The sequence below is a fragment of the Pungitius pungitius genome, chromosome 6, assembly GCF_949316345.1.
Source record: "Pungitius pungitius chromosome 6, fPunPun2.1, whole genome shotgun sequence".
Lineage (NCBI taxonomy): Eukaryota > Metazoa > Chordata > Actinopteri > Perciformes > Gasterosteidae > Pungitius > Pungitius pungitius.
In genome coordinates this window covers 3,868,635-3,895,677 of record NC_084905.1, presented here as the reverse complement: position 1 = coordinate 3,895,677, position 27,043 = coordinate 3,868,635, and the positions used below count along the sequence as shown (strand labels likewise).

The following is a 27,043-nucleotide window of genomic DNA, read 5'->3' as shown; positions in this document are numbered from 1 at the left end:
ACGTCGGCACTACCCCTATGGTTTGGTAGTGCAACCGCCGTTTAAAGGGAATGCCTGTGAATGGTGAATGAATACAAATAAATAAAAACATGAACCAGATATGAGCCAGGTAACTGCTTTAAGTTACACCAATGTAGCGTTCGTGTATTCTGAGCCGTCTGTTTTGTCTTTAAGTCGTTTCGCACATTTTCTATATCATGATCGATCTCCTTGTTGTCAATTTGTTGTAAATTTTCAATGTTTTTCCACCACCTCTTCGCTTTAACTTAGGACAGCAACAACATTCCTCGATCAATCACAAATCTGAAAGTCTCCTTCGTCTAATCATTGTCGTATACAGGAAAGTGCCAGCAACACGCAGGCTAGATTTAGTCAACAACAGCGTGGAGGAAGCTGGCCTGTACACTGCACAGGGGCTCCCTCCATCGCAATATGTAAAAAAGTGCATTCAGCCAGACAGCAGCTGCGCTCGGTGACAGTTGGTGCCAAAGTTGCCACTCAGTCGGGAAGCTGTTGTCTCACAGTTACCTCTTATTATATCCTAATTTTCTAAGAAAGAGAAAGTCACACATTTCCTAAGTTGTCTTGCTCAGTTGTCCGCCACATGAATAAAAATCAATGGTAAAAAGCACTTTGGTTAAAACGCAATTTCAGATTTAGATAAAAATAGATTAAATCATCTTTCCTTAAATAACATTTTCCTCCTAAAGCTTGAAGCTTCAAATTATGTGTTCATTTGAAAGTTTACTTAATGCATAAATTCATTTTGATTACCTAAGAATATTTATTTTAGTTTTTAAAAAGTCAGATAACATCCTAAAAATGCTGCATGTTCAAAACGTAAACCCCATTCGAAGCATTTCATTTAATGGCATTCAATTAAATGATCTAATTAATTAAACATCCAGTGTAAACAGTAACATTTTGGCCTCAAGGTGGTGCAAGAGGAAAGCTCATGATTTTTCGAGAAGAGCATATTGACTTTGGAGCCTGTTAAATTTCAAGCATATATATACCTATATATAAATTATAATATATATATAGGAGTTTGGAAACAATTCTCATTTAATTAAATGATTTATACATATATAATGAATGACTATATAAACATACACAGGCCACATTAATGTTTTTTTTTGATGTTCTCTCAAGCGTATTCTACTAAAATACATGCATTTGGTGTTTTGATGATGGTTACCCGCCACCATCAAAACACCAAACAGGTGTTTTGGAACAGGTTGGTCTGGGTTGAGACGAAGTGACCAAGCAGAAAGTTGCTTTTACCAATCCATCAGAACATTTGCTCATGTGCTGTACTGAAGTACACTTATTAAATGTTTTTTATATTTAAATGTATAATATATGAAACACTTTTATTGCCTTTTAAGCTGTATAATTGTATAATAAGTTATTCGATATTTCTCCACCTCAACCGGCTTCATTCAAACGCTTCTTGTACTCATGAATAACATATTACGATTGTATGATTTTGTGTATTAGGTATTTTTGATACTTCCTGCCCATTTTCCTGATGTTATTCCGTCCTTCTATTAATTAATATTCGAAATTATTTTGGAGACCTCAATTATGATTTTTTATTTCTTAATATATTTCAAAATGGAGCCTTTGTGTCACGGTTTGGCCTCTCTTCCTGTTTTAGTTTGAAGTTTCATGTCTCTTGTGTTCCTGGGTAACTTCACTTCCTGCCTTGTCTTGTGATTGCGTGATTGTCTCCACCTGTGTCCAATCACCTGCACCTCCCTTGTGTATTTAAGCCCTGTGTGCCTGTTGTCTCCTGTCGCGTCATTGTCTATATGTCCCTCGTCGTTGGAGCACGTTATTAGTTTGAGAATAAAGAGCACTTTTGACTGGAAAAACTCTGCGCCTGAGTCCTCCCTGCATCCTGCTTCAGCTGCGATCGTGACACTTTGTAACACACGTGGTCAGTAAGGAAATAATGTATGTGCATGCACATTGGACTGAAAGTTGGTACATACAGCGGGTAAAATAAGTATTGAACACGTCAACAGTTTTCTCAGTAAATCTATTTCCAAAGGAGCTATTGACATGAAATTTTCACCAGATGTTGGTAACAACCCAAGAAATACATACATACAAAGAAACCAAAACAAAGAAGTTTACGGATATTTATTCAATACTTTGTACAAAAGCCCTTTAAGTAAGGTGATTGGCTGGGCCATTCAAGCAACTTTATTTTCATTCTTTGAAACCAGTTGAGTTTCCTTGGCTGTGTGTCTGGGATCATTGTCTTGCTGAAATGTCCACCCTCGTTTCATCTTCATCATCCTGGTAGATGGCAGCAGATTTCTGTCAAGAATGTCTCTGTAAATTTGCTCATTCATTCTTCCTTCAATTTTGTGTATGGTGTTGGTGGGTGTGGGGTTTTTAGGGTGATGTGCAGTGCCATTTCTCCTCCAAACATGGTGTGTATTATGGCATCTAAACAGTTCAATTTTGCTCTCATCTGACCACACTACATTCTCCCAGTATTTCACTGGCTTTTCCAAATGTTGTGCAGTAAACTTTGAACGAGCTTCAATGTGCTTTTTTTTTCCAGCAATGGAGTCTTGCGTGGTGAGCGTGCACACAGGCCATGGCGGTGGAGTGAATTACTTACCGTTTTCTTTGAGACAACAGTACCTGCTTATTGCAGGTCTTTTTGAGTTCTCTTTTCTCCACAAGTGGTCCTTGGCTCTTGGACAACTCTTCTGATAATTCTTTTCACTCCTCTCTCAGAAATTTTGCGAGGAGCACCTGGTCGAAAAAAATGTATGGTTAAATGATTGTCTTTCCACTTCCGTATTATGGCCCCAACAGTGTTCACTGGAACATTCAGATGCTTAGAAATGCTCCCATAACCAATGCCATCATTCTGTTTTGCAACAATTGCAACGGTCTTGAGACAGCTCTTTGCTTTCACCCATCATGGGACCCTTTTGAAAACCTTTTTTGCTGACTGCCCCACAAGGAGATTTGTGTTCCACATCATGTATTTCACTTTTGTCAAAAACCGTGGCGTCCCAAAGGAAGATGAACATAGTTTGCTAAAATTCAAAGCTGAAGTTGCAAGTTGCCTTTGCAATGAGAGGAAAGTCTTGAAGAAGAGGGGAAGACCATCACAGAATGTCAAGTCAACACACCCTAAAAAATATTTCTTAGATTATGTTTATTTGGTCTATTCTATTATTTTTTAAAAACACTGCACACATTTTTTTTCCCAACTGACATCATAATGCACAGAGGGTCGTAACAACACAGTATTCACGGAAATGAAATTGAAAAAATATATATATTTTACAATTCTTTCCTGGTGATAAAGGAAATGATCACTGATAGTAATTGTTTTTCCATCAACTGGAATCAATCAATGCTCATGAAAAACTAGTTGAGGGTCAATAAGTAGTTGCTGTAGCAGTCACATGCTCTTTTTGTTAATGTTCTTACATAACTTCTCTAATAATCACCCACCGTTACACATTTTCAAATATAATTGAACAATATATCCCATACAGTGATAATCATAATGGTAAATCCCTGTTACAATGTAACTGTAAGACTCTTAACATTTGTGGAATTCATGTGTGCCTAGACGTATTATGTAACACCAGGGCTGCTGAATAGAGAGCTCCTTACTGATGGCAAGTCTCTTTTTTTGTGGTTGCTGTTCATGTTGTATACAAACATAGGTTCTTAGAAAAAAATACACACCGAGTTATACCCGTGGGTATTTTGCCCCGGGCTGCGTCCGTTGGGTTCCTTGTGGCAGCAGCATGAGTTTATGTCGAGTTGTGTTAGTGCAGAGCCGTGTTGCTGGGCCTGTGGCACACAGAAGCGAGTCACCGCGAGAGGGAGGGACTTAGGCAGCAGCACAATGCTGGTGTTTGTCCAACGGCTGGCTCTCTCAGATCGCTCTCGCTCGACTACCATTGCTGCACACACTGTTGAAGTGAAAGAAAGTGGACAGCTTGATCCAGTGTGTGGGATGCACCGACAAAGGTAAGACCAACTATTCTCCACTGCTCTCATCTGTGTTATTTGTAAGGCGGTCACACATGGGGACTTGTGCCGTGTGCACTGTGTGAGGTGTGGGGTGATGCGGTGCAGATATTAAGGGGTGAAAAGAGGTCCGGGAGCTGGAGGTTGGCTCGGGGTGAGGCGCCCTTGTCTGAGTTTTTGGCAGGGTCACTACTGTGTGTGAATGGAGCTGAGCTGAAAGAAAGTTTCACAGAAAGGGCCACAGTAAAAGGCATGTGTAGAATGTGAGCAGCGTTCAGCAATGGAAAAGAAAATATAGAGTACGAGCATGGACATAAATAAAGGAAGAGAGAAAAATGATGCGATGAAAAAGTTGAGGTGATGAAAAATGATGCGAATCAAGATGAGAAGATAAAACAGTGCGAAAGGGATTGATAATGAAATGTAACGATCGAGTGAAGGTTTACAGTGGAGCAAATAGAGGTGGAATGGATGCGGAGAGATTAAGAGAGAGATTAATTAAAGAGCTGACCGAAGGGGGAAGAGGAGGAAAAAAGAAAAAAAGAATTGGAGAAACAGAGAAAAGCAAAGAAAACGCTATAAATGGCTCCAAACCAACATACGGTTTCAACAGGGTTTTGTATTATCTCCTCTGAGCCGACAGCAAAATAATGTACTACCAGAACAAAAATATGTCAAACTAGTTGTTTCATGTCTATTCAAATCTCCATTTCAATCCTTTGTTAAAAGCTGGATTTCCAATGGGGTAAAAAAATACCGGTAAGCCCCTCTTTTGAAGTTTGCCCCGCCTCGCTAGATCAATTCCTCTGATCCCTTTTAGCAAGCAGATTAGAGGAACTGAAGATGTTTTGTCTCGATGCGGTAGTCGTGGGATAAACTATTCCCATTTATCAATGATCTAAATTGGATGATGATTGGTGGCCTCTCTAGTTAAGGTGCGGCGTGTCAATCAACCATCTCAATGAGAAACACTGCTCTCCCTTGTTCCCTTTCATGTGATTTAATCCTGATCAATTACATGCGTTTTGTGTTTCAGGGTGTGGGGGATTTGAAGTCGAATTTTGCTGTGAGCTACAACAAAGCAGGAAGGCGGCCCACAAGACACAGATTCAACAGATTCCGTTGTGGTTTCAACAGAGAAAAAAAAAGGGCGCCCGCCCCCGCAGCACGAAGGGGAACGGAGGCGGTCCCTCTGCTGCCATATTAAAAGGAGCAGTGATCTGCATTTGTGGCGTGGGCGGGCAGGTGAGGGTTAAGCTGTGGTTGACAACATTAGGCGGCGGGCCAAAGTGCGGGAGGGAAGAGGAAAAGGAAGAGGAAGAGGAGGGGTAGACGGAGGAAGAGGAGGAGGAGGAGTAGTGGTCTTGGGCCTGCAGCCCAAACACAAGCAGGATGGCGGAGAAGAAAGTTAGGTGGGTATCTTCTTCTGTTCAGCCCAATGGAAAAGGAAAATGCATTCGTAACGTGAGCGGGTGATTGGTTGGTGTGCCCTCTCCAATTCTATTTTTGTGCTTGAATGGATGTGTCATTTGCATGAGCTGGGTGGGTGACTCTGTTTGAATGGTTCCCTGCATGCGTGTGGGACCGTGTCTTTGTTGATCCCTCAGCAGCCTCCCTGCTAAGCTGATTAATGGGGGCGTGGCAGGCCTGGTCGGTGTGACTTGTGTATTTCCTATTGACCTGGCCAAGACCCGCCTACAGAACCAGCAGGGAGTCCAAGTCTACAATGGAATGTGAGTAGGACTCCCCCCCCCCGTTCCAGGTTAACCCGATACACGTATACAGTTTGTCTTGGCATCCCTAAACAAGACCTTTTTATAGTTTTTGTTCATCTGAAAAAGTTTCTGAAGTGAGAAACCATTGAATACTATCTGCTGGTGATGTACAATAACAAAACGTTCTCTCTGGGTAACAGCACCCTGATTTGAGCTTCAAACAAGCAGGATCTATTTACATGATGCCGACATATTTTCCACTGAATCACAAAGGGGTGGGGTCGGCACCGCTCAACACACTTTCCCCATATTTGGCACAGTGTTTTTGTCACTCACGGGGGTCATGTGAGTTAAGGGAAAGACGGAATACAGTGCGTTAGTTGATGCCCTCTTTTGGTAACTTAAACCAGATGAAACAAATGCACAGAAACTAACCGACACAAACTGAGGAGACGCAGAGCAAAAGACTTCTGCGCTCCGACCCAACATTTCTAACCGCGCACATCTGGTGGGCATTGCCGGCTGATTGGGTGTGGTCGTCCCAGTACACGTCACATTTTAGACTGCGGGTTTCCACTCTGAGTCAGACATGGAAAAATTGCTTGGATAACTTCCCTTCAAAGCCCAGTCACAAGGTTGACTTTCTGCTTGGTCTTTGCAAAGAAAAAAAAAAAAAGAGAGTTTCAACACAACTGCTAATACTAATATCACACTGGCCTCTGCGGACTCAACGCTAATGTCTGTCAGTAGACTGAATACTGAAACATGAACGTTGCTATATTCTAATAAGACATTTTGACAAAACAGACGACATGAAAATTGCCTTCTCCTTTTTGTCTTTACAGGTTGGACTGCCTCGCAAAGACGATCCGCTCGGAGGGCTACTTCGGATGCTACAGAGGTGCGTTTGTTGCCATTCTAATCCTTGCGACGAACTTAATCCACCCACCTAGTCTGTTGTCTGTCCTGCGAGCCCTATGGTCATAACAAGTGGGCTCCACTGCTTCTTGGGCGTGAGCCATAAGCCTCTGTGCAGGTTGGCTCTTATTGTGCTCCTCGGCCTGTTTGTCCTCTCCAGGCGCCGCGGTGAATCTCACACTTGTCACGCCGGAGAAAGCCATCAAGCTGGCCGCCAACGACGTCTTCAGACAGAAGCTCTCTAAGGATGGGTAAAATAGATTTTCGCCCCTTCAAAAGGTGCATCATATAAGGAAGCTACATAAAATAGGTACAGCTCCAACGTACTCATTACTGTGGATCCAATAATCTCCTCATACATGTGACGAATGCGTTTGCTGCCCTTGTTAAAGCACTTTAAGGTCTTAGATTAATGTAATTTGGCCAAAGATAATGAAAAAGAATTAAGTGTCAAGTAAACAAAAAAAACTTTAAAATCTCAAGCTTGTGTGTTTTCTCTTCAATATACCGCCTTTTACTCCTTATGCGCTTGATATTGCTGCATTTTTGATCCCTATTGTGTTTCCAGGCATTTACCCCTGTGGGGGGAGGTGCTGGCAGGTTGTGGGGCCGGGACCTGTCAGGTGGTCGTCACCACTCCTATGGAGATGCTTAAGATCCAGCTGCAGGATGCAGGAAGGCTCGGTTAGTTGGTTACTGGATTTTTTCAATGATTTTCTTCCTTTGGGAAGTACATCAACTTGGAAAAATGCAACTTTTCCCCATATCTATACAAAGATTGATTTGGTCAAACTAAAGTCTATTGTGAGTGTTGTTAGCGTTGTTGAGTGTTGCTTACCTGTGACACTCTGTGTTTGACCATCAGCGGCCCAGAGGCCTGTTACGACTCCGGCTCAGGCGGCAGCCTCTGGTACAGCTCAATCATTGGGCCCCCCCCCAACAGTGAGGCCTCCCCCTCCCCATCCCCCTCCCCCTCGGACCTCGGCCACCAGCATCACTGTGCAGTTGCTGAAGACTCGTGGACTGGCAGGCCTCTACAGGGGGGCAGGAGCAACCTTAATGAGGTCATACACACAAAGACATCAACACATACACACACACACGCACACTCATCCGCACACATTGAAAAAAAGGCAAAAAAGGCTTAAAGGTTAAACCCAAATTTCACACAATTTGGAATTTCCTGGAATCCTTGAACTGCTCTGGTCTCCGTTCTAATTCCTCCTCTTCCTTATTTCTGTGGTGGCTCTCAGTCTGTGACATTCAGGTTCTTTGATTTAGCTCCTTTTGTAGTGTCCTCTCCCACCATTCAACTCCGTCATCTCTGTTTGAATGAGTTGATTTCGCATTGCATAACCCGTTCATTGCACTTCCTGTCGAACTCTGACAATCAACGCGGATCAATAGATTCCTGCAGCTATGTCTGGCTGTCATGCTGCAGTTGAACGGGGCCATGTTTGAGAGCACATCTCCTCTCCCCCGTATGCCGTAGTAGCCTCCATCTCCGATTGTTTCCTCTCTGTCTTTCCTTCAACCTGACATGTTTTGTAATCCTTATTTTCAGGGACGTGCCCTTCTCAATGATCTACTTCCCGCTGTTCGCCAACCTGAACGCGCTGGGCCGGGAGACAGTGGGTGACGTGCAGACTCGGGCGCCGTTCTGGCAGTCTTTTGTGTCAGGCTGCGGCGCAGGCTCAGTGGCAGCTGTGGCTGTAACACCGTTGGACGGTAAGTGGCAGAAAGATGCACACAAAGTGAGAACGAATGGAAGGTGGCGGCGTGGGCAGGAATTGGAGTTTCTCACAGAGATAGCAGGTGCATACATACATCCGGTGATACACCTCATCGCTAATCTCTGTGACCCGGCTTCCCTTTGTGGCCTCGGCCCAGGGACTATGGAAGAGAATGAGCTTTTAGCTATACAGAATGTGGCGAGATTTGCATTGTTCCTGCTAAATATACAATGAAACTAAAATAACACATTCGTCATTTCGCTTACGAAAAAAGCCTCATTCGTAAGAAACCAAACCTTGTTGTTCTCTTTGATCTCACATAATGACAGTACAGTGTGTGGTATGAATCCCTCCGCAGTCATAAAGACTCGCCTGCAGACCTTGCAAAAAGGCGACGGCGAGGACACGTACAAAGGGATTGTTGACTGCACGCGGTAAGAAGTCAGCCTGTGAGGAAACATGTATTGCCTTTTGTGTTTCCCAAACCTTGAGCGCCACGTCACATGTTCTTCCCTTTGCAGGCGCATCATGATGCGCGAGGGCCCATCAGCGTTCCTGAAGGGTGCCGCATGCCGCGCACTGGTCATCGCTCCCCTTTTTGGCATCGCCCAGGGGGTCTACTTCCTCGGGGTGGGGGAGACGCTGCTAGGTCTGCTGGGATAGCAGTGCTCGGCTTCGGTGGATGTCCCTCGTCGCTGCTGCTTTATTCTGCAGTTGAATGAATGACACAACTGGGTGAACGCTGGATGCAGAGAGAGAGAAGGGGGGGGGAGGGGGGACACGGCCGCGATCTGCCAACCAAAGGAAGGGGTGTGGTCTCTCATTGGAAGGGGTCTATTTGCTAACACGTGGACCAGCGGGTTCTAATCACTAATCGAGTTTCTCTAGGTTGTTACGTGCCGTCAACAGGGTCACGTGTAGGTGTGTGAGCAAGCTGAGCGTATGGGTTCATAAAGGTCGGGTCGATCCAAGGAGTTGGCTGCGTTATGTGTGGGTTAGGGTTCGGGTTAGGCTCTCACCTGAGGGGGCAAGATGTGTGTCATCATGACGAGGAAGTGTGCACTGTCCTATGTAAGTGACAAAGTCCCCCTTTAATCTTCATCAGCAAATTACATTGCGTCCCAGTGAACGTCGCAGCGTGAACTGGCATCGAATGCAAAAGATTAGACTTGTTTGGCGTGTTTCTCTGAAAAAATGAGCTTAATCTCCTTCGGCCTGCCCTCTCATGCGTTCCTCCCAATCCCCGAGGTCTGATTTGTAATCTTGGATTCTCCCAGTAGATTGGGAGGTGCCGGCTGCCAGGAACTCTCAAGTCAGTCGTTAATCTGATGGTGATGCTTTAATCCCGGCATTAACGTACGACGTACCCTAACACACAGCTCACTTTGCTGCTCAGGTCAGGTTAGACTGCTGAATGTCTCGTAGCCTTCACTTCCTCTTCTCCACACAGCTTAAATAAAACCCTTGAAGCATATATTACTGTGTTAGAAAAAAAAAACTGCTTTGCTTTAAATCATGTGCAAAGAAAACAATTAAATTAAAGCCTTATGAGTGCTGGTTGTTCTTCAATCATAAAACCTGTATGTCTTGAATGAATTCAGTGGAATTGGGAGTTTGGGATCATTGATTTGGTAAGTGAGTCCAACATAGCGAGGACAATTCTATTTGTTAGGCCCATGGACGAGTACGGCACCTTGTCCAACTGTTTGCCATCACTTAAATCCACTGCGTGGCACTAAAATATGTTTTTTTTTTTACATTTTTAATGTAAGACACATTCTGATGTGGCTGTTGTACCAAGGCTACTACATTTTCCTCTTTGTAGATTGAACATAGCCTGAGTAAAAGGTTTGTTTACACGCTGTAAATAAAGATATCTCCTACATTCTCATCTCTTAGTGTCACACATTTATTTTTGTTTTTGTTTATGTTAGAAGCTTCACAACCATGATGGACATTTCTTTTTCTGTCCGAACGCACACGCAATCAAACAGAAAAAGGAATTGTTGGGCAAACATGCCTTATAACCAACCACATAGGCTTTACTGTAAAAAAAAAAAAATTGACTAGGCATGTGAGGAATATTTGTATATTTGGTGACCTAATTATAAAGCTTTGATTTCCTAAATAAAGTATCAAAGAGTAACAGATTTTCCAAAACAATTGGAACGGGTATATTTAAAGGTGAAATAAAGGGCACATAAATAATATCATGTAGTCAATAAGTGCAAAAATGAAAAAGAAGACATATTAACACAGCAGTAGCCTCCCATACCCTGAATGGTAAGGGATTGTAAGACTTGTGATGAAGCTCTTTGGTGGCCCTCAAGGTTCACACACAGCGCTCTTCCAATCCACTGTTAATCCGTGAACCTGCGGTTGGGATTGGCTCCAAACAAGTCCACTCGGATCTCAGGCATCATCTGTCAGATGTAAAGTCAGCACACAAGCAAGTACACACAAGAAAGACAGTGATAAATGAGTGAAGTAAACTAGTGGAGAAACGGGACAAACACAGGGGCTTCAATATTATTCATTTTTTTCTTTTCCTCTGATGGAAATAAATAGTGGTTATTTTAATAATAATAATATAATTTATTTTATTAGGTATTTTCTGAAAATGAAATATCTGGAAGCAGACAATGAAACCACACTATCATCTATATCATTGTGTGTCTGGTGGCACACATGACCGCTGAGGGACATGTAATCCACCAATTTGTTTATATTAAACAAACATTTTTCCTCATCTTACTTCTAGCTTGTGCTAAACTTCAGATTCAAACCGTGTGGCTCAGACCCCTTAGGCATGATCTTCCTTACAATCTCCATGCTTAAGGCCGGTATCAAGAGAGTTAAGGAATGTTTCTTACCATATTTCTTTATATATATATATGATACATCAGAATAAATCGTTCTGAGGAAGCCTCTGTAGTGATGAGGCTCTCATCTGCGCGGCGGCAGAACCCATTTCAACAAATCCCTTCCAAGGGTGCTCAATAAAGTGTCACCAAATCAAACTTCAGACTAGCGGGCTCTGCTGCCCTCCACAGGCCGGCTGCACAGACTCACAGGGTTATCGCAGTGTGTGCATTCACGGATTTGGATTTTGGACGAATGATCAACGTGACTCTACCTGCTGTGCCATCAGCTCAAGCCTGTTCTCCAAAGTGTTGGAAACCTTGATCTTCCTGTTGTCGTTGTACACTTCGATCCCTCCGCAGCTGTTAAAACAGAGAGCGGTTGCAATGATGAGACATCCAAACTCATTTTATTTTTTTTCTTCCCCTGATCATTTAAAATGTAAAATCTAAGAGTAAGAATGGGCCCTGGGTGCATCTTGTTACATCTCTGATGGAAGAAAGCGCTCCTGGTCGATTTGGACGACTATGTTGCTCTTCAGCGTCTCTTTGTAGATATGGATGTTCTTATTTACTGCGGCCTGTCAAGCAATAAAACAAACATTTAAAAAACACGACACTACCAACTGTCCCAATGTCAAAAAAAGGATGCAGCGCCTGGTGTAATTGCCTGCACTTTAGAAACAGACTCTTCCCAATGATTGCAACATGATGCAGCACTATGCAGCTCGACCTCACCTGAACCGTTTCCACATCCTGCTGTCGGCAGCGGATGGTCACCTTAGGTTCCAGCAGTTGATAGAAACCCTTCAAAAAGATGACAGTACACTCAGAAAAGCCAAGAGAAACCAGTCAGTTGTTAATAAGCCGTTGGCTCCCATGAGAGCGACTTCACCTGAAGCACCAGGCCCTCCAGTAAGGAAGCGTAACTCGCAGGGTCCTTGGCAATCTCTGCAAGTCTTTGACGGGCCTCATTCAACAAGTCCTGAGGAGGAACAAAAGTAGAGGGCAGAGGTTTTACTCAATCATTTAGATCGCCTTAACGACATGAACTAGTCTCTCATAAGCTGGTCTTTAGATATCTGCAATAAATAGTGTTTATAGGTTGTTGGAACCCAACACAAACGAGGGTGATTTAATTCAGCGGTTATCGGAAAAAGACAAAACGTTCCAAAGAATGAGAACGTTATGTGCAAGTTGCTTGACACAAACGAAATGTGTGTAAAATAATAGCATTGATCACCGTGATCATGTTGTCGCGGGCCGTCAGCACCTTCAGCCTCGCTTGGTTGGTCAGGTTAGACATCTTGCTGTGACAGTGGAAAGCACATTCAATAAGTAACACATCATCATACAAACAATGATGCAAAACACTGATTGCCAACTGGGTTTTAAAGCTCATCTGATGATGTCCATTTCCGAGAAGAAGATGTAGCCAGAGATAGTTAACTTAAGCCAGAACTGTGCTTAAAGTGAAGGGACAAGGAGTTCATAGCGACAAAGTAACAGAGCAGCAAAGTGTCTGAAAGACCTTGAGGGAGGAAATAAAACCTGCAGCTGGTAAGAACCGATTTAATATTTTGACGCTGCTATGACATTAGTTTAACAGCCTTTCGATCCATCTGGGGACGGCCAAAATGGAAGGCTTGCAATTGTCAAATGAAACATTATGGATAACGTGTGGGAAAAATGATGACGATAAATTAATAAACAGGTGCAGCATTACCTCCAGGCCAAAGAGCGCCTTCACACTAAGGTAGTTTGTGATCCGTGGCTGTCATGTGACGTCCTTGTCCCTGAACACCAGATATAGGAAGGCGACGGCCTTTCACCTTTATTTAGAGATGCTCATAAAAGATGATTTAAAGGGATAGAACAAAAATGTGTGATGAAAAGGATATTCCTTTTTTTGTGTGATAAACCCGATCAGCGATTTAAAAAAAATAAGAATAATGAAAAGCTCCAATGGCACCGCGTAAGCACTGCTCCCACTTTTAGGGTGTGTACGAACGTTATCTCTGCCAATGGGATTTCTTTTTCCTAAGCTGGCAGCGTGACCAAACTACTGACATTTTCTTGTGTTGTTCGATCTGCTTCTCCTTCTTCTCGTAGTATTGCATGATCTTCACCCTCTGGGTCTGCACCAGACGCCCCTTTTCGATGTTGAACTCTTCCTCCGCCTGTGAACAGAGGGGTGGGAGGGGAGCCCTTACTATCGATCCCCGCCGAGGACATCTCCAGCATGACAGGGAGAGAGGAGAGGGAGCACCTTACCTTTGCGTCGATCTCCTCCACCTTCTCCCCGGCCTCCTGCTCGATGAAGCCCATCATGTGCTTGATCTGCCGCAAGCACAGAATAGTTTGATCAAAGTCAGAACTACGGCTTTGGCTCGAACAGAGTGTTTTTAATTGAATTATTTAATCTAAGTTATCATTAGACTTTATTTGAGTTCACGCCACCAGACCACGTGACGGGCAAGGACAAGTTAAATTAGCGGTTTAATTGCGTGCCCGTGCAAGTGAATTAACAGCTGGCGGCAGATAACACAATTAACCTTATGCCAAATGGACCGATAACAAAAGTACGAACAGTTACGAAAGTTTATGCGTAACAAGGTTTATGAAACTAACGTTAACACGCGATGGTCAATTAGTTCGTTTTTGTTTACCGTGTGTTATGTTTAAGTTAGCGGACTTAAAATCCGCTAAGTTATGGTTAGGTTAGTCTCTGGGATCAATGTGGTTAAACATAACAGTTTTTAGCGTTACCTGTTTCTTTACGTCAGCATCTGTGAGCGCCATGTCTGTCCTTAAATATCTTTGTTTATCATAAGACTGTAAAAACGAATTCCCGACCACTGGAGTAGTTCAGTTGCACAGGAAAAAGTCACCAGACGTTATGCGTGTTCTCCTGTTTAGCATTAAAGTCGAGCTAGCGATGCGAGATAAGCAACAACATCCGGTGATATTTTCAAAACAAGACATGTCAACCATGTACGAGGGGACAGGTAAGGGCGTTTATCCCCTCCCCTTTTCAGCAAGTACAGACCCCAGACACACATCTGTCAAAAATGTTTTCCGGTTTGATTGGCCCATATATTGATGGTATGTAGCACATATTCAATGACCACAAAGTTAGTTATGGTTATACGAATGATACATATTACGGATATATCGAGCACAGCATTGTCGCTTCCGAAAGTTCCGCCGAACTTCACTGATGCGTGCTTTATTTTGAAGGTTCTGACAGGAAAAGCAGTGGTGTATTGCCGCTAGCTTGTGTAGCGTTCGGAGCACACGCTGTCCTAGCGCCGCTGTTCTCTGACAGTGGTGGTCTGCTCTAATTACTGCTTCATCAACTGTGTCGAATATTTCCATTCTCCCTGTCGTTTGTCAGCAGCAGTTTGCCTTTGGTCAAGGACGGTAAGAAGTCGACTCTAGTTTGGCTTAATGGAAGTTGAATGGAAGTTTTGCATCTCCGGAATAGCATCTTGGACGTGAAACGTTAACGTTAAGCTAGCTAATACGTTGACAAGTTGAATGTGTGCGAAGGTGTTTGGGCGAAAACGACCAAAAAGGTACTTTGTTAGCGTTGCATACAAATACCAACATTGAATATGTCAAGTGACAGTACCCTAATAGTTAATTATCTAAAGAGACACAAGTCCCTTCATGTAGTAACGGAATGACGCTATCGTGTCCTGACGTCAGTCGGCTGCAGCCATGCTGTCACTTTGGAAGTATGCAGGATAAAGGTAGTGCTTTTTATTTTAACTGGTAATATTAGTTATCCACTAGTTATCTGACCGCACTCGCGCTGGTATTACACGGTTCGGGAATTCCAGCTCGGCGGTGAGAGGTTTTATTTTGACAGTTCAATCCGGAAAGTGTTTTTGTTAATAAGTCGAACTTGACGATCTTTTCACTTTTGGTGCGCATGATGTTAACTCGTCTCTGGGCTACGATGTGAGCTGAGCTTGAACTTCCATTTAATACAAGTTTAGTAAAGCCACACTCTGCCATTTCCAACCCCCCTTCTGTACACCGCATGCGAGTTGAAGTACCGATTTAGAGATAAACGTGTCTTGGCTCTATCGACCTCTGTGTTTTTCGTAGGGTCAGCCGTGCAGTCCCAGAGGCACAGAGCATTGGTGATCAATTCACACCCCCCTCCCCCATTTGCGAGATGGGGGAGTAACCAGGTCGACGTTGCACATTGATAATTTTTCGCGTGTGATCACACTAAGTGGGACATTTACCCACCTAGCAGCTATTTTACAGATGTAATCAGAACTGTTGAGTGTGATGTGTAAAAACTAAAAACACTTTTTCCTCCTGGCTCTGATTTTCCTCAGGTGAGACGTCCAGCTTTGACTGTAACCACTCGTATGCCTGAGAGTCTGAAGTCTGTTCAATGTCTACCTCGGGCCCCACCTCTTCTGCCTCCATCACTGCCTCTGTGCCGGAGGGTTTCCATTATGAAACCAAGTACATCGTGCTCAACTACCTGGCCATGCTGCCTGTTGGGAGATCACACCCTCTGATCATTTCTCAAGGTGTGAAGAAAGGGCTTTAGATTAGTGGCTAAATGATCTTTGCGCTCCTAATTGTGACCTGACGTGATGTGTTGCTGTAAAGGCGGTTATTAAAATGGCCATTCTCGCTGATGGGACGTACTGTCAAGGACACCCTGCTCTCCACGGGGCCTGCATGTCGTTCGTGTGTCACACATATCTTTAAGCAAACCCCAGACGTGCTTTCACACAGTACGCAAATAGAGTTGAATGCACTTGAGCACAGGGCAGTAACTACAAATATCCCGGTTGTGCAGGCCGGCTGCCACCTGTTTTCTTGCTCAATTTAGCCTTCAGTAGCATTGGCACACGCAGAGACTGTTGTGGCCACCAATCCGGGCGCTTAGAAAGTACCCACTGCGCGTAAACAAATAGATGATACGTGAGGCCACAATGCTTTCAATATGGTGTCCCAAAGTATGGGAGACTGCTCTTTCTTTACAGAGGCTTTTATAGCCTGTTGCACCAGGCCCTCGGGCTTGCAGCATGCCGTAGTCACTTCTGCCCCTTGTACACCCAGCATGCTAAAACACACAACAGTGCTTTTTGACCTCGTTGACACATTTCGATATGCCACATTTGAAATTCTTCAATCCGTCTATGTGCAAATAGAGACCTGCTTTGTGCCACAGCGAGGCCATGTGATGAAATGCATCTCATTGGTTACACAGGGACAAACTTTTGGAAGGAAAGAGAGTTTTGCAGGGAGGACATTTTTGTAGGCCATGCGTGTCATTCCCTCTGTCACAGGGACCAGCAAAGATCTGAGAAAAAAACATGTTGGCATAATGAGCAAGAAAAACAAAAGCGAGGCATAGTTGTTTTGTGCGTGCTCAGAATGGGCGGAGAAGGGTGATCCCGGCTTTCCGCTTGACCGGGTCCAATTTCTGACAGGCTGTCCAGTGTAATCACTGCAGGATAACTCACACGCCAACGAGCCCACGCGGAATAGTTGGCTCGTTGGCTGTCTGACTGAATGCTGACGCGGCAAGAAGCCCGGGAAAAACCAACAGTTCCCCTCAGGGTGTTCATGTATGAGCTGCAGGGACACAGACAGAATGGGGGGGGAAAAGGGGGGTCTCCCTTTTCCTTCCTGTCATTTCCGCCTTGCTATTGGTGGTACCTAAGGCCACAAAAATAGTATGTTCACGCACAAGAGTTTTTGTTGTGGTTGTCTAGTATTTGTGTAGAGTCTTTGTGAGCAGTCCGCCTGTTCGTGTGTGATAGAGCGAGAGAGACCGTTGATTCATCTGTCATGTGTTTATCTCTCGCAGGAGACGGCCAACACGAGAGGGAGAGGCGCACAGTGATAAGGGAACACGAGGAAGAGCTGAGACATCTGGATGATGAAATCGCTGCATGTAAAGCGCACGCACGCACACACACACACACACACACACACTAGTGTTTCCTTAGGTTTCCAACTTTAAGGGGGGGGAGTAGTTGGGCAAACGGCTGACGAAGGGAGGGGTGTGGGGGTTGGAGAGGAGGGGTTGTAGTGATCCGTCCGCTGTTAGTTAAAAAACTGTACTAAGTAAGTATGAGGGTCTCTGATTTTAAGTTAACCATTAAGGAGTCAAGTCTCCTTAATATATTAGAGAAAGTACAGGTGAAACTCAAAATTAGAATATCGTGCAAAAGCTCATTACTTTCAGTAATTCAACTTAAAAAGTGAAACTAATATATTAGTGTGTAATGTGTGTGTGTGTGTGTGTGTGTGTGTGTATATATATATATATACACACACACAAACTAATATATTATATAGACTCATTACATGCAAAGTGAGATATTTGAAATATCTCACTTTGCATGTAATGAGTCTATATAATATATTAGTTTCACCTTTTAAGTTGAATTACTGAAAGAATGAGCTTTTGCACGATATTCTAATTTTTCGAGTTTCACCTGTAGATATGGTTCTGAGTTGAAATTTTAGTGCAGCTATATATATTCCAACCACAAATATCATAATTCAAGGTACAGATGGGTAAAAGAAAGCCTACATAAACCTCAATATTGTAGAACACCGGCTTCTCTTTGTCCAAACAGTTGTTTCCCTTGTGTGGAGGAGGTCAAAGTACAACATGAAATGTATGCAGGGAAAGACAACTTTGGCTTCTTTACATCACCGCAGCTTTCTTGTCTCCCGAGGACCCTTCCCCCGCTCATGGGAAAGGTGTGTGTGTGTGTGTGTGTGTGTAACCTTTTGAGTTCTCTTAAGAGCGCAAAGAGGCAAGGTCACTCGCTCTGGGTTGGTACCACGGTTCTGATTTTCTAGGCACAGACCATAAAGGACGTGTTTCTCGTCTTGCGTTGTCTTCTTTCCCGTCGCCCCACAGTCCTCCGTATATACGTGGGAAGAACACAATTCGTTCCAACTGATTACAGCTGAGGCCCCGTTGCCTGAACCACCCCCCCCCCACCCCACCCCCGAGCGTTTTGAGCTCTACTGTGGTCCCATGAACGACCTTTGGAGTTATCATCAGGAGGTGCGCAAATGTTTCTAAAGCTTTCTGTTTTTTTTGGGGCCGTGGAAGTAATTCCATCAAAAATGAACCCCATGTGAGAGATCCGACCCCCCCCCCTCCTGTGCTCCGTGTGTTCTTAGCTCTTTCCACGTCGGGCTTCGACCGGCACACGTCGCCGGTGTTTCACCCCGGCGTCCCAGAGGCGTCGATCGAAGACTGCCTCGCCGCGATGGGAGACCGCGTGGCCGCCGAGCTCGACGCACACCTGGCAGCAGCTGTAGACACACTCCTCGCAGGGTCAGTGTGCTCCTCTCTGGCTTTCATCACTAATCATCGGAAATAAGTTTATTTTTCCCGTCAGTGCTAGTGTGGATTCGGGATGATTGGCGCTTAGTTTTTCACCCAAGAGCAGAATATCGGGAGTCAGCTCAGCGGCGACGCTCTTCAATACTAATCACATTTTCCCCACTGTATTCACATGTTGAATAGTGCGTGTCCACAGTGGGAGAGTTACAATCTCATAGGAATGACAAAGTCAATGTTGACGAGCGGCTGTTTATTTCATTTTCTCCTCGGTGAACTCCTGAACCTTCAGGGCCAAAAGGACCGTTTTGCACGAAAATGGATTGAAAGGATTGTATTTAACTCTGAATGAGTTCCAATTGGACAAGATAACGAGCTTTTGCTTGAATTTATTGTCATAACCCACATTTTTCCACTCACACAAATACACACATTGGTTTCTACTTTTTAAAACCGGAGAGCGTTGAAAAGTTCAGGCATCTTTTAGAAAGGTGAGGTCACTCTGACTGATAATGCTCACAGGTGATGGACATGCAGCCAAAGCTTTGATGATCAGCAGCAAATCCAAAGGTGGGGGGCAAGGCATCCCCAGCTAGTGTGCACAAGTGTCCATTGGTTAGCCCTGTGAGCACACACGCCCGCTGGGAAGAGGCCTCGGGGGAAGACCCTAGACTGGGGGGGGGGGGGGGGGGGGATTCTATCCCCACACTGGCCCCGAAACACCTTGGGATCCTCCAGTCGGAGCTAGTGAACCCCGGATAAGCGTTTGAAGAGATTGACACATGTATTTGCAATTTGCCCACATGTTTTAGATCCTCACTTGGATGTTAAGTTGTACAAACCTGATTGTGGTGTGTGTTTTCAGGCCTCTGGACTACCAGAGATTCAGAGTTACAACACAGGATCTCTCGGCACACACACAGGGAGGCTGGAGCAAGGTGAGTCGTCTTAGGGGACTTCCATGAAAGACATTTAATCTTCTATTTCAGATGTTAATGACCTCTGTCATCCGTATGTTTCTTTTCCACGCCTCCGACCCCCACCTACTCCCCTCTCCCAGGTGCTAGTACCTTTAGTGCTACTCGAGGCTTTGCAAAGCAAAGGCCAGTCACTGACGGCTCTGTTGAATCTGGGCATGCGCTTCCTGGAGGAGGAAGAAGCTGCTTACATCATCCAGCAAGGAGGATGGGTGAGTTTCTTTGTCTTTCAGCGAACAATTGAAGACACTCATTAAATGCCTTCTGTTTTATTTAATATTTGTTCACCTGGAAGTCAAAATACTTCTTTGTCATTCACATGAACCATGCTTGGATATTATATAATGAGATGTGCAGAACTCAGAATTTCCTGATGAGGGCATGAGTGAGTTACTTGTACAGATGTTTTATACCCAAGAGAACCCACTACTTATTATTATTTTTATTGCAATATAAGACGTACAAAGCTGCCGTTTTACCGCCTTATGAGCGCAGTGCCGAGTGGCTGCTGTTAGAGAGCCACTAGGGCACAACACACCGGGACTCGTGCACCAACATGCATGCCCGTCACGTGCCTCGTGATTTCATACTTTGCTGAGGACACCATTTCTCCAGCATATCTTTACATGGCAAATAGTTTGCGGCTATAGAAATTCCTCGGATCTTGAATTAAGCATATTTAACGACCCTACAACATGACCTCTGATTTGAGCTGACCAATCATCTTGGCAGTTTGCATTTATGCTATGCAAGCTGCAACTGACATGTCCTCATTGGGAGAACAACCTGCTATAAAGCAGCTGCAGTGCTGTTTACTCGTGAACGCATTGAATGAGTGAGCATTATATCAATCGTGTTTATTAATGGCGTTGCTCTGCTTATTGTCAACTTTTGCAGCTTCATTTAAAAATAGATGTGCTTTTTCTATTACATCGGCGAGCATTTATGTTGTAATAAGTGGAACACAGATGGCTCCCGATGAACATGGCCGATGGACTATGGGTCACATGACTTACGTTAACCACTGCTGTCGTCATTGCCTCATTGTCCTGATGCTCTGAATATAATGCTCCAAAACAAAGCAAAGGTCTCACTCTGCGTCAGGTCACCGGGGATGACCGGCTGAGTATCTGCGATGGCGGGCTGGAGAGACAGGAGGGGAGGGGGTGGAGAAACCGCCGGTAGGAGGGGAGGGAATACAAAGGAGGAGGGGCGGGAATACAAAGGAGGAGGGGCAAGAGAAAGGGGGTGGGCACGGAGAAGGAAGTGAAACCTCCATTGGTTCGACAGCTGCCTGCCAGCACACTTGCCTTTCTGCGTCCGCTCCACGGTCCGTCCGAAAGACTCCGGGACCCGAGACTTCTCGTGGAGGCAGGTTGGTTTGTGATGCTGAAGCTGCTCCAGAGGGAGCTCATTGGTCTGGACGGATTTTGCGTGCAAGTTGTAATTCCGAGAAAGAGGGCTAACTCTGGGCCGAGTGTCTCTCTCCACTCTATTAATGTGTGCAGGGCTAGTTCTTATTTTATGTGATCATACTGTACGTGTATATTTATTATTATTGTAGTACAATAGAAAATGTGTATTGATTGCTACTAAACGAGGAACATCAAGTACCTTTATACTTTTTAGTACTACTTTTTAGAGAAGATAGAGCAAAAATGTGTTTATTGTATTCATCACATTTATTAATTTATTTATTACACCATTCGTTGTTTGAAGCGACACAAAGCGGTCTTGACTGCACAGACTAGTTCCAGCGTGGTCAATTTCCAGTGAAGTTGCTCGATCAGGCGGCCACTCATCATGCCATCGTTGGTTACATCCGAACACAATAAGGATTATTATGACCTTAATGTGCTGTACACTTCATTTGGCAGGAACAAAACCAGCAGCCCACAGACAGTGCACAGCCCGGGGCAGGTAGGGGGACGACAGATTGCAATGGGGTAAATGAGCGAAAAGAAAATGGCCTCCATGGAGAAACAGACTCTAAAATGAAGAAAGGGAAGAACTTGTATTTAGGTCGCTCTCTGGGTTGTATGTATGTATGTATGTATTTACGAACGTGTCTCTGTATGGTCTCTTTCCTGCCAAGGAGTCAGACCTTTGTCCCTCAGTGAAAACTCCTGGACGAGAGCCGAGTGTGCACAACAGCCATTTCACCCGTACCCGTCGTTGTGAGTGTGATGTGACGTGACTCCTGACGTTTGAAAGTGGCGCACTGACCGTTACGGCAAGAGAACGGGAAAACGGAGTCTGTGTATTGTTGTACTGCTGTGAATTTGATAGTCAAAGCGGCACATCTTAAAAGGCAAAGCGCGCTGTGCATGCCCTCAGTCTGACGTCAGCTGTTGTTGTTGCCAAGGTGGCGACGGTGCAGTGATGACATTTAGGTGCTTCAAGGGCTGCCGCGTCACGTCGCGCCACATCCTGCACATCGGAACGGTTCTTCACCCTCGTGTTATGTAAGCACCACATGTCAGCGGGGGGGCAGGAACACGTGCATCACTGTGCCAATGCTTTCGTACGAGACTTGACCAGAGTAGAGTGCTGCTGTAGCCTGAGGAAGCCCCCCCCCAAAAAAATAACTCCTAATCTTCTGAATACATCGTCACCAGGGGTTAGACTGGCCCACTTTCACATCAGCAGCAGCTGGCCCAGGTCTAAACACGGCTGCTTATCCCTCTTCGTCCTCGCGTCACTCTCCACAAAAAAAAAAATCAGCAGTATTTTCTTTTCCATTGTTAAGTAAAAAGCTTCAATCGTAGGAAAATAATGCATTTAAGGGTGTGTATAGCTTTTATTGGGGGGGGATGAAGAAGTGGGATTGGTGGTCTCCTGGACTGATGGAGACGGCATTAGCATTTTAAAAAAAAGAAAAGGGTTTTTGTAGTATCCGAGTGTGAAAGGGCATTGACGGTACAAATGGATGCTGACGAGCCGTCCAGTGGTCGCTCTCTGTCAGCTGTGACCTCAACGCCTGTCTGTCAGGACCAGCGATGACATAATCCTCACACATGTCTAGAGGACACTACCACGTGAAAATATTATCCCAAAAGGGATTTTCAAGTATCAAAGAAACTTTGAAACCTGGTGTGTTTGGTACTCTCGTGGGTTTGGCATCTGGTCGATTGTATAAAACCACTCATGTTTGGAAGCAGCAGCATGGCGGTGCAGCAAGGTATTTGTAACCGTCACAAGAATGTGGAGCCTACCTTCGTCTCCCTAAAGGGAGTTTATTTAGAGACCGTTTGGTTTTTTTTTTTGTGAGAGTCCTCTGGGGCGGGGCGGCTGTGTGGTAACCGCCTGGTGTTGTGTCACTGTGAAGTAAACTGTGCACCCCGCGCCTTCACAGCAGGAATGTGAACCCGTTTACTGTGCGCTTGCCTTTGGGTGAAGGACTGTGGGAGACGCCCCACAACACAACACAACAACACCCAGAGGAGCAACGTGCAGCGTTAAAGAGGGACTAAGTGTGAGAATACCTTCAGGTGTGTAATAAGGATTTATGCTTTGTTATGGTATTGACTTTTTTTGATTAGCCGCACGTTGTTCTTCTCCAACGACGATAATTAAATAGGTGGAAAAGTTATGCAACAAGTTGTTTATGGTTGGCGCATGTTTGTTTTTTTGTTTTTCGCGGCGTTAACGTCAAACTAAATGCAGCGAAGCCCTGCGGATGATGTTCCTGTATGCCATTGGCAACCTTTTTTTATTTCCTGAGGCCAAGGGTTTCGTGAAACACTTTGTCTCTCCCACATGCAAATCGGCTTATGCAAAGAGCAAATGTTGGATAACAGCGCAGCGCTGTGAGATTTAATCTCCGCTCTGCCTCGCCATGTTCGGCGACCGTTGCACCAACGTAGTGTCCTTGTTAGGAAGAGACCTTCACAGCTTCCCCGTTTCATTTATCAGTTCCATTCACACAGGTCAATAATCATTTCCATGCTGTACGCCTTCTCGCAGTGTGTGTGTGTGTGTGGGTCAGATACAAATTTGTCAGTCAATAGCGCTGTGTGAAGAACATCAGAACATTTCATCATGTTTTCCAAAGAGGCTGAGTGGGACCTTTCAGTCTGCTGCACTCGTACATCAAACCCCGGTGTGACCTCTGTCTGTCCCCCTCTTTGTCTGCATCCCGTGCGTTCAGGTGACACCTCTGTGACGTGCATAGAAACATGACAGTCGCCTGCTCCCCAGGGGAGCTCGGTATTATCCGTGGTGCAGGTGCATTTTTTTTTAACGTAAACCCAAACCTACTTTCAGCATTTGTTTGTCTCTTTGTGCCTATTTAGTCTTTGCTAACAATCAGCCCACCGCTTTAATCCAGACTGAACTGCCTTTGCAAGTATTGGATCGATTGGCATGAATCTTTATCTGGACATTCATGGTCCCCAGAGGATGAAGCCGACAGACATTTATGTTCCCCTGGCTTTTCCTCCAAGGCCACATTGAACTACACATTTTTGGTTTTAAGGGGAATATCTCAACAGAAATTGCATAGGTTGCTGTGACGTTTTGTAGAGAGAAGTACATCAGATTAATTAATTAATTTACTTTGTCTAGTTCTTCAGGTTTATGACCAAATACCAAAGCTCATATATATGACATGAACCAAAGCTAAATGCTGAATACATGCTAAACGCCAGCCTGTTAACAGCATGCTGAAGTTCTCATCCAACCTCAAAGCACAGCTGGGTAGAAGAGCAGCCGCACAAAGCTGCTCAAATGCAAGATTCAAGTGTAGCACACAACCTTTACACATGTGAGAGCAGGTGTCATTAGCCTCTATATTCCCACGTCGAGACGGTGAGCACGTCGTGATGTGTCCGGTTCCTTTCTGCTCATGGTGAACACCCGCCAGCCTATTTGTGGGCTTTATACTGTGAATTCTGCGTCACATCAATGCACAGTCAGCAAAATGTATTCTCTCATGTGACCCCTCATGTTTTTGTTGCTGCAGTTATATGAAATAGTGACATTAAAAGTAGCCTAGGCAAAAAATAGATGTATTTATTCCAGCCGACTACCTTTTTGATTAATTGAAATAGTTTTTGCTTCAGCGAGCCGACCTCTTGCGTATGACCATATGAGAAGTGTGCGTTATGTAATAGAAGAGGCTGGCAGATGGCTCTAGATCTATTGTTGATTAATCTGTGAGCCACTAGGTGGCGATACGAGGCCAACATAAGGTGTGAAGCAGTGCAGTGTCACAGGTGGACTGCCACCCTGGAGATGTGACTTTAGAACCTTTTTTGGCTATGGCATTATCTAAATTAGAGATGGTGGGGGATTAAATAAAGCTCCATGTTGCGCCCACAGATGCAAAAAAACACTTTAGCACAGTGTTGACTCCCCTTGTCCCCTTCTGTCCGCCCCAGGGTGAGATCTTCAACCTCGAGCCCGAGGAGGACCGAGGCGCTGCCTGCATCGAAGACAGCAACGACATTTACATCCTCTCGGGGGATCAGCATCCCGACCAGCTCAGCCCCCCCTCCTCGCTGCTGTGCACGGGAGACAACGGCAGTGAGCAGAGCTCCTGGCAGACGGAGAGCCTTCCCGTTTCTCTGGCCGGCCACGAGTCGTGGGCGCAGGTCGGCGCGATGGACCCCGAGGACGTCAAGAGCCTGGACAGCAACGAGGGCGCGGCTCTGGCCGAGGAGCGCAGCGAGAACAACTCCTCCAACTCCGACATCGTGCACGTGGAGCGCGAGGACGCCGAGCTGCTCGACGAGGGCGGCGAGGTCGGGGCGATAGACGAGAGCATGCTGAGCGTGTTGGGCACGGAGAGCGAGCTGGCCGAGCTCAGGGAGGAGTTTGGGGGGGACGCGGCGGATCCGGCCTCCCTACTCTCATTGGAGGAGCCCGTCGTAATGGAGGCGCCCGCAAGCTTGTCGGCGGAGCCGTCCCTCGTCTCCTTGGAGCCCGAAGCAGCAGCAGCAGCAGCGTTATCCGTTGCTGCGGTAGAACCGGCGCCTGAGCCAGAAACACAACTGGCTGCCGAAACCGCCCTGGTACCCTCTGACGCGGCCCCCCTGTCTGTAGCCAAGGAAACCCCGGCAGCTCCCATTGCCATCTCGGAAGCCGCTTCCGAACAGGAACGGGAGGCGGAGCCTGTCGCGGTGGCTGCCCGACCAGAGGAGCCAGAACCAGAACGAGAGGCCGCGCCGGGTGAGCTTCTTCTCGCAGAGGCCTTAGTGGCCCCTGCGGAGCCCCCAGCCGAGGATCCCCCGACGCAGCCGGAACCCGAATCCGGGCTGCAAGCGATGCTTTGCGGAGGCGCTGCATTGGTGGTGCTCGCTGGCGTGTTGACATACGGTGTCATGAGCTACCGGAGGAAGTAGAGAATCTCATCCAGGGTTAAAGAATGTAAATTACACAATGTTGAGGTAGAAATAAATGTATTAGTACACACGTGGTGGGGCTCTTCTTACTAAGTTGTGTTGGGCTGACTAAATGAAAGGTTTTTTAATTTGTAAAAATGGCCCCTACGGAACCGAGACGTCACCTCATGCACATCCTGACTACTGTGACTCCAACGAAGCGATTGATCATGCTCCTTCCTCCTGGTGTTTTTCTCCTCTCAGCCTGTCTCGGAGTTTGTCCTCACTGCTCACACCCTCAAAGTCCACCATTCCACTTCCAGTGAGACAAATCGTTTCCTCCCTTTCCACACAGCGAAGTCACATCCATTTTTCTTTCTAGTTTTCTGCGTTTTACTCCACTTGTAATGTACCAGAGTCCTGCCACCAGTGTTGGGAAACTTCAATTTCTACATAAACTAGTTCAGTTCTTTTTTTCCCATATGTTGCTGCAAGCTTATTATTTTTCAAAATTATTGCCACAGCCCAGAACCACAGACTGCAATTATTTTATCAGTTTTAACACTGAAGCTATGCATCAGATTTCATCTTCATATCCAGTTTTGAATCCTTATCCAACCAGGGTTGACATTAGCATTAAGGGGATTGTTGCTTTAATGTTGCTGTCCATTCACTCCACACTAGCAGCAGCTGCAGCGTTCACCCCTACAGTACATTCTCAAACACATGCTGCTTGAATGCTCTTTTTTAAATAAGGAATAAAAACCCGACAGCTATCATTAAGGTGCAAATGTTTGCAAAGAAACTTCATAAAACTCTTAAATTATTACGCCGTCTCTTTGCTACACGCAGCTGTCGCCTTCATACATTTCTTTTTTTTGATGACGCATGCGCGGTGCGACACTGGAGGCTGGTGTTGCCAGATTGGATGTTTTTTCCGCTACTTGTTAAGGCGCGTTTACGGTGTGTTTTCTATAGGAATCTGGCACCCTATTTGAACGATGTTCACCTGAAAGAACGTGCCGTTCATAGACACCAGAATGAACGAGTTCACAGTGACGTTCATCGGGCATTAATACAGTACGTTCAGTTCACGTTCGCCCAAAATATGAACGAGTTCATGAACTATCGTTCAATGAACGCGTTCAGGC

General features: G+C 45.3%; 3 protein-coding genes across 6 annotated transcripts; 2 read left to right on the top strand and 1 right to left on the bottom strand.

Moving 5' to 3' along the window:
• Positions 1-3,653: 3,653 nt before the first annotated feature.
• Positions 3,654-10,274, top strand: slc25a18 (solute carrier family 25 member 18). 2 transcript variants are annotated; one of them, XM_037452090.2, is made up of 10 exons: positions 3,654-4,017; positions 5,054-5,429; positions 5,625-5,750; positions 6,578-6,633; positions 6,811-6,901; positions 7,219-7,334; positions 7,516-7,714; positions 8,215-8,378; positions 8,742-8,817; positions 8,905-10,274. In XM_037452090.2, the coding sequence occupies exons 2-10, from the start codon at positions 5,410-5,412 to the stop codon at positions 9,044-9,046; spliced, it is 990 nt and encodes a 329-aa protein (XP_037307987.1). In that variant the 5' UTR covers positions 3,654-4,017; positions 5,054-5,409; the 3' UTR covers positions 9,047-10,274. The 2 variants fall into 2 exon arrangements, with proteins under 2 accessions (XP_037307987.1, XP_037307988.1); XM_037452091.2 differs by having other exon boundaries at positions 3,655-4,017; positions 5,628-5,750.
• Positions 10,275-10,299: 25 nt separating this feature from the next.
• On the bottom strand, positions 10,300-14,236 carry atp6v1e1a (ATPase H+ transporting V1 subunit E1a). The gene is made up of 9 exons (XM_037452092.2): positions 14,014-14,236; positions 13,519-13,584; positions 13,315-13,424; positions 12,488-12,554; positions 12,140-12,229; positions 11,983-12,051; positions 11,731-11,825; positions 11,520-11,607; positions 10,300-10,806 (listed from the first exon to the last, which is right to left on the bottom strand). The coding sequence occupies exons 1-9, from the start codon at positions 14,044-14,046 to the stop codon at positions 10,744-10,746; spliced, it is 681 nt and encodes a 226-aa protein (XP_037307989.2). The 5' UTR covers positions 14,047-14,236; the 3' UTR covers positions 10,300-10,743.
• A 271-nt stretch (positions 14,237-14,507) lies between these two features.
• On the top strand, positions 14,508-26,375 carry bcl2l13 (BCL2 like 13). 3 transcript variants are annotated; one of them, XM_062562806.1, is made up of 7 exons: positions 14,508-14,667; positions 15,600-15,800; positions 17,093-17,179; positions 18,430-18,586; positions 19,458-19,530; positions 19,653-19,781; positions 24,951-26,375. In XM_062562806.1, the coding sequence occupies exons 2-7, from the start codon at positions 15,659-15,661 to the stop codon at positions 25,911-25,913; spliced, it is 1,551 nt and encodes a 516-aa protein (XP_062418790.1). In that variant the 5' UTR covers positions 14,508-14,667; positions 15,600-15,658; the 3' UTR covers positions 25,914-26,375. The 3 variants fall into 3 exon arrangements, with proteins under 3 accessions (XP_062418790.1, XP_062418791.1, XP_062418792.1); XM_062562807.1 differs by lacking the exon at positions 14,508-14,667 and adding an exon at positions 14,979-14,999; XM_062562808.1 differs by lacking the exons at positions 14,508-14,667; positions 15,600-15,800; positions 17,093-17,179 and adding an exon at positions 17,667-18,310.
• Positions 26,376-27,043: the final 668 nt, after the last annotated feature.

Coding starts and splice junctions, on each gene's coding strand:
- atp6v1e1a (XM_037452092.2), bottom strand. CDS start 14,046: ATGGCGCTCACAGATGCTGACGTAAAGAAACAG. Junction 12,555..13,314: donor ATCGAACAACACAAGAAAAT/GTCAGTAGTTTG, acceptor CCACTGTCACAG/CAAGATGTCTAACCTGACCA. Junction 12,230..12,487: donor CCCGCGACAACATGATCACG/GTGATCAATGCT, acceptor GTTCCTCCTCAG/GACTTGTTGAATGAGGCCCG.
- slc25a18 (XM_037452090.2), top strand. CDS start 5,410: ATGGCGGAGAAGAAAGTTAG. Junction 5,430..5,624: donor ATGGCGGAGAAGAAAGTTAG/GTGGGTATCTTC, acceptor TTGATCCCTCAG/CAGCCTCCCTGCTAAGCTGA. Junction 7,715..8,214: donor GCAGGAGCAACCTTAATGAG/GTCATACACACA, acceptor CCTTATTTTCAG/GGACGTGCCCTTCTCAATGA.
- bcl2l13 (XM_062562806.1), top strand. CDS start 15,659: ATGTCTACCTCGGGCCCCACCTCTTCTGCCTCCATCACTGCCTCTGTG. Junction 17,180..18,429: donor GGATGATGAAATCGCTGCAT/GTAAAGCGCACG, acceptor GTGTGTTCTTAG/CTCTTTCCACGTCGGGCTTC. Junction 18,587..19,457: donor GTAGACACACTCCTCGCAGG/GTCAGTGTGCTC, acceptor GTGTGTTTTCAG/GCCTCTGGACTACCAGAGAT.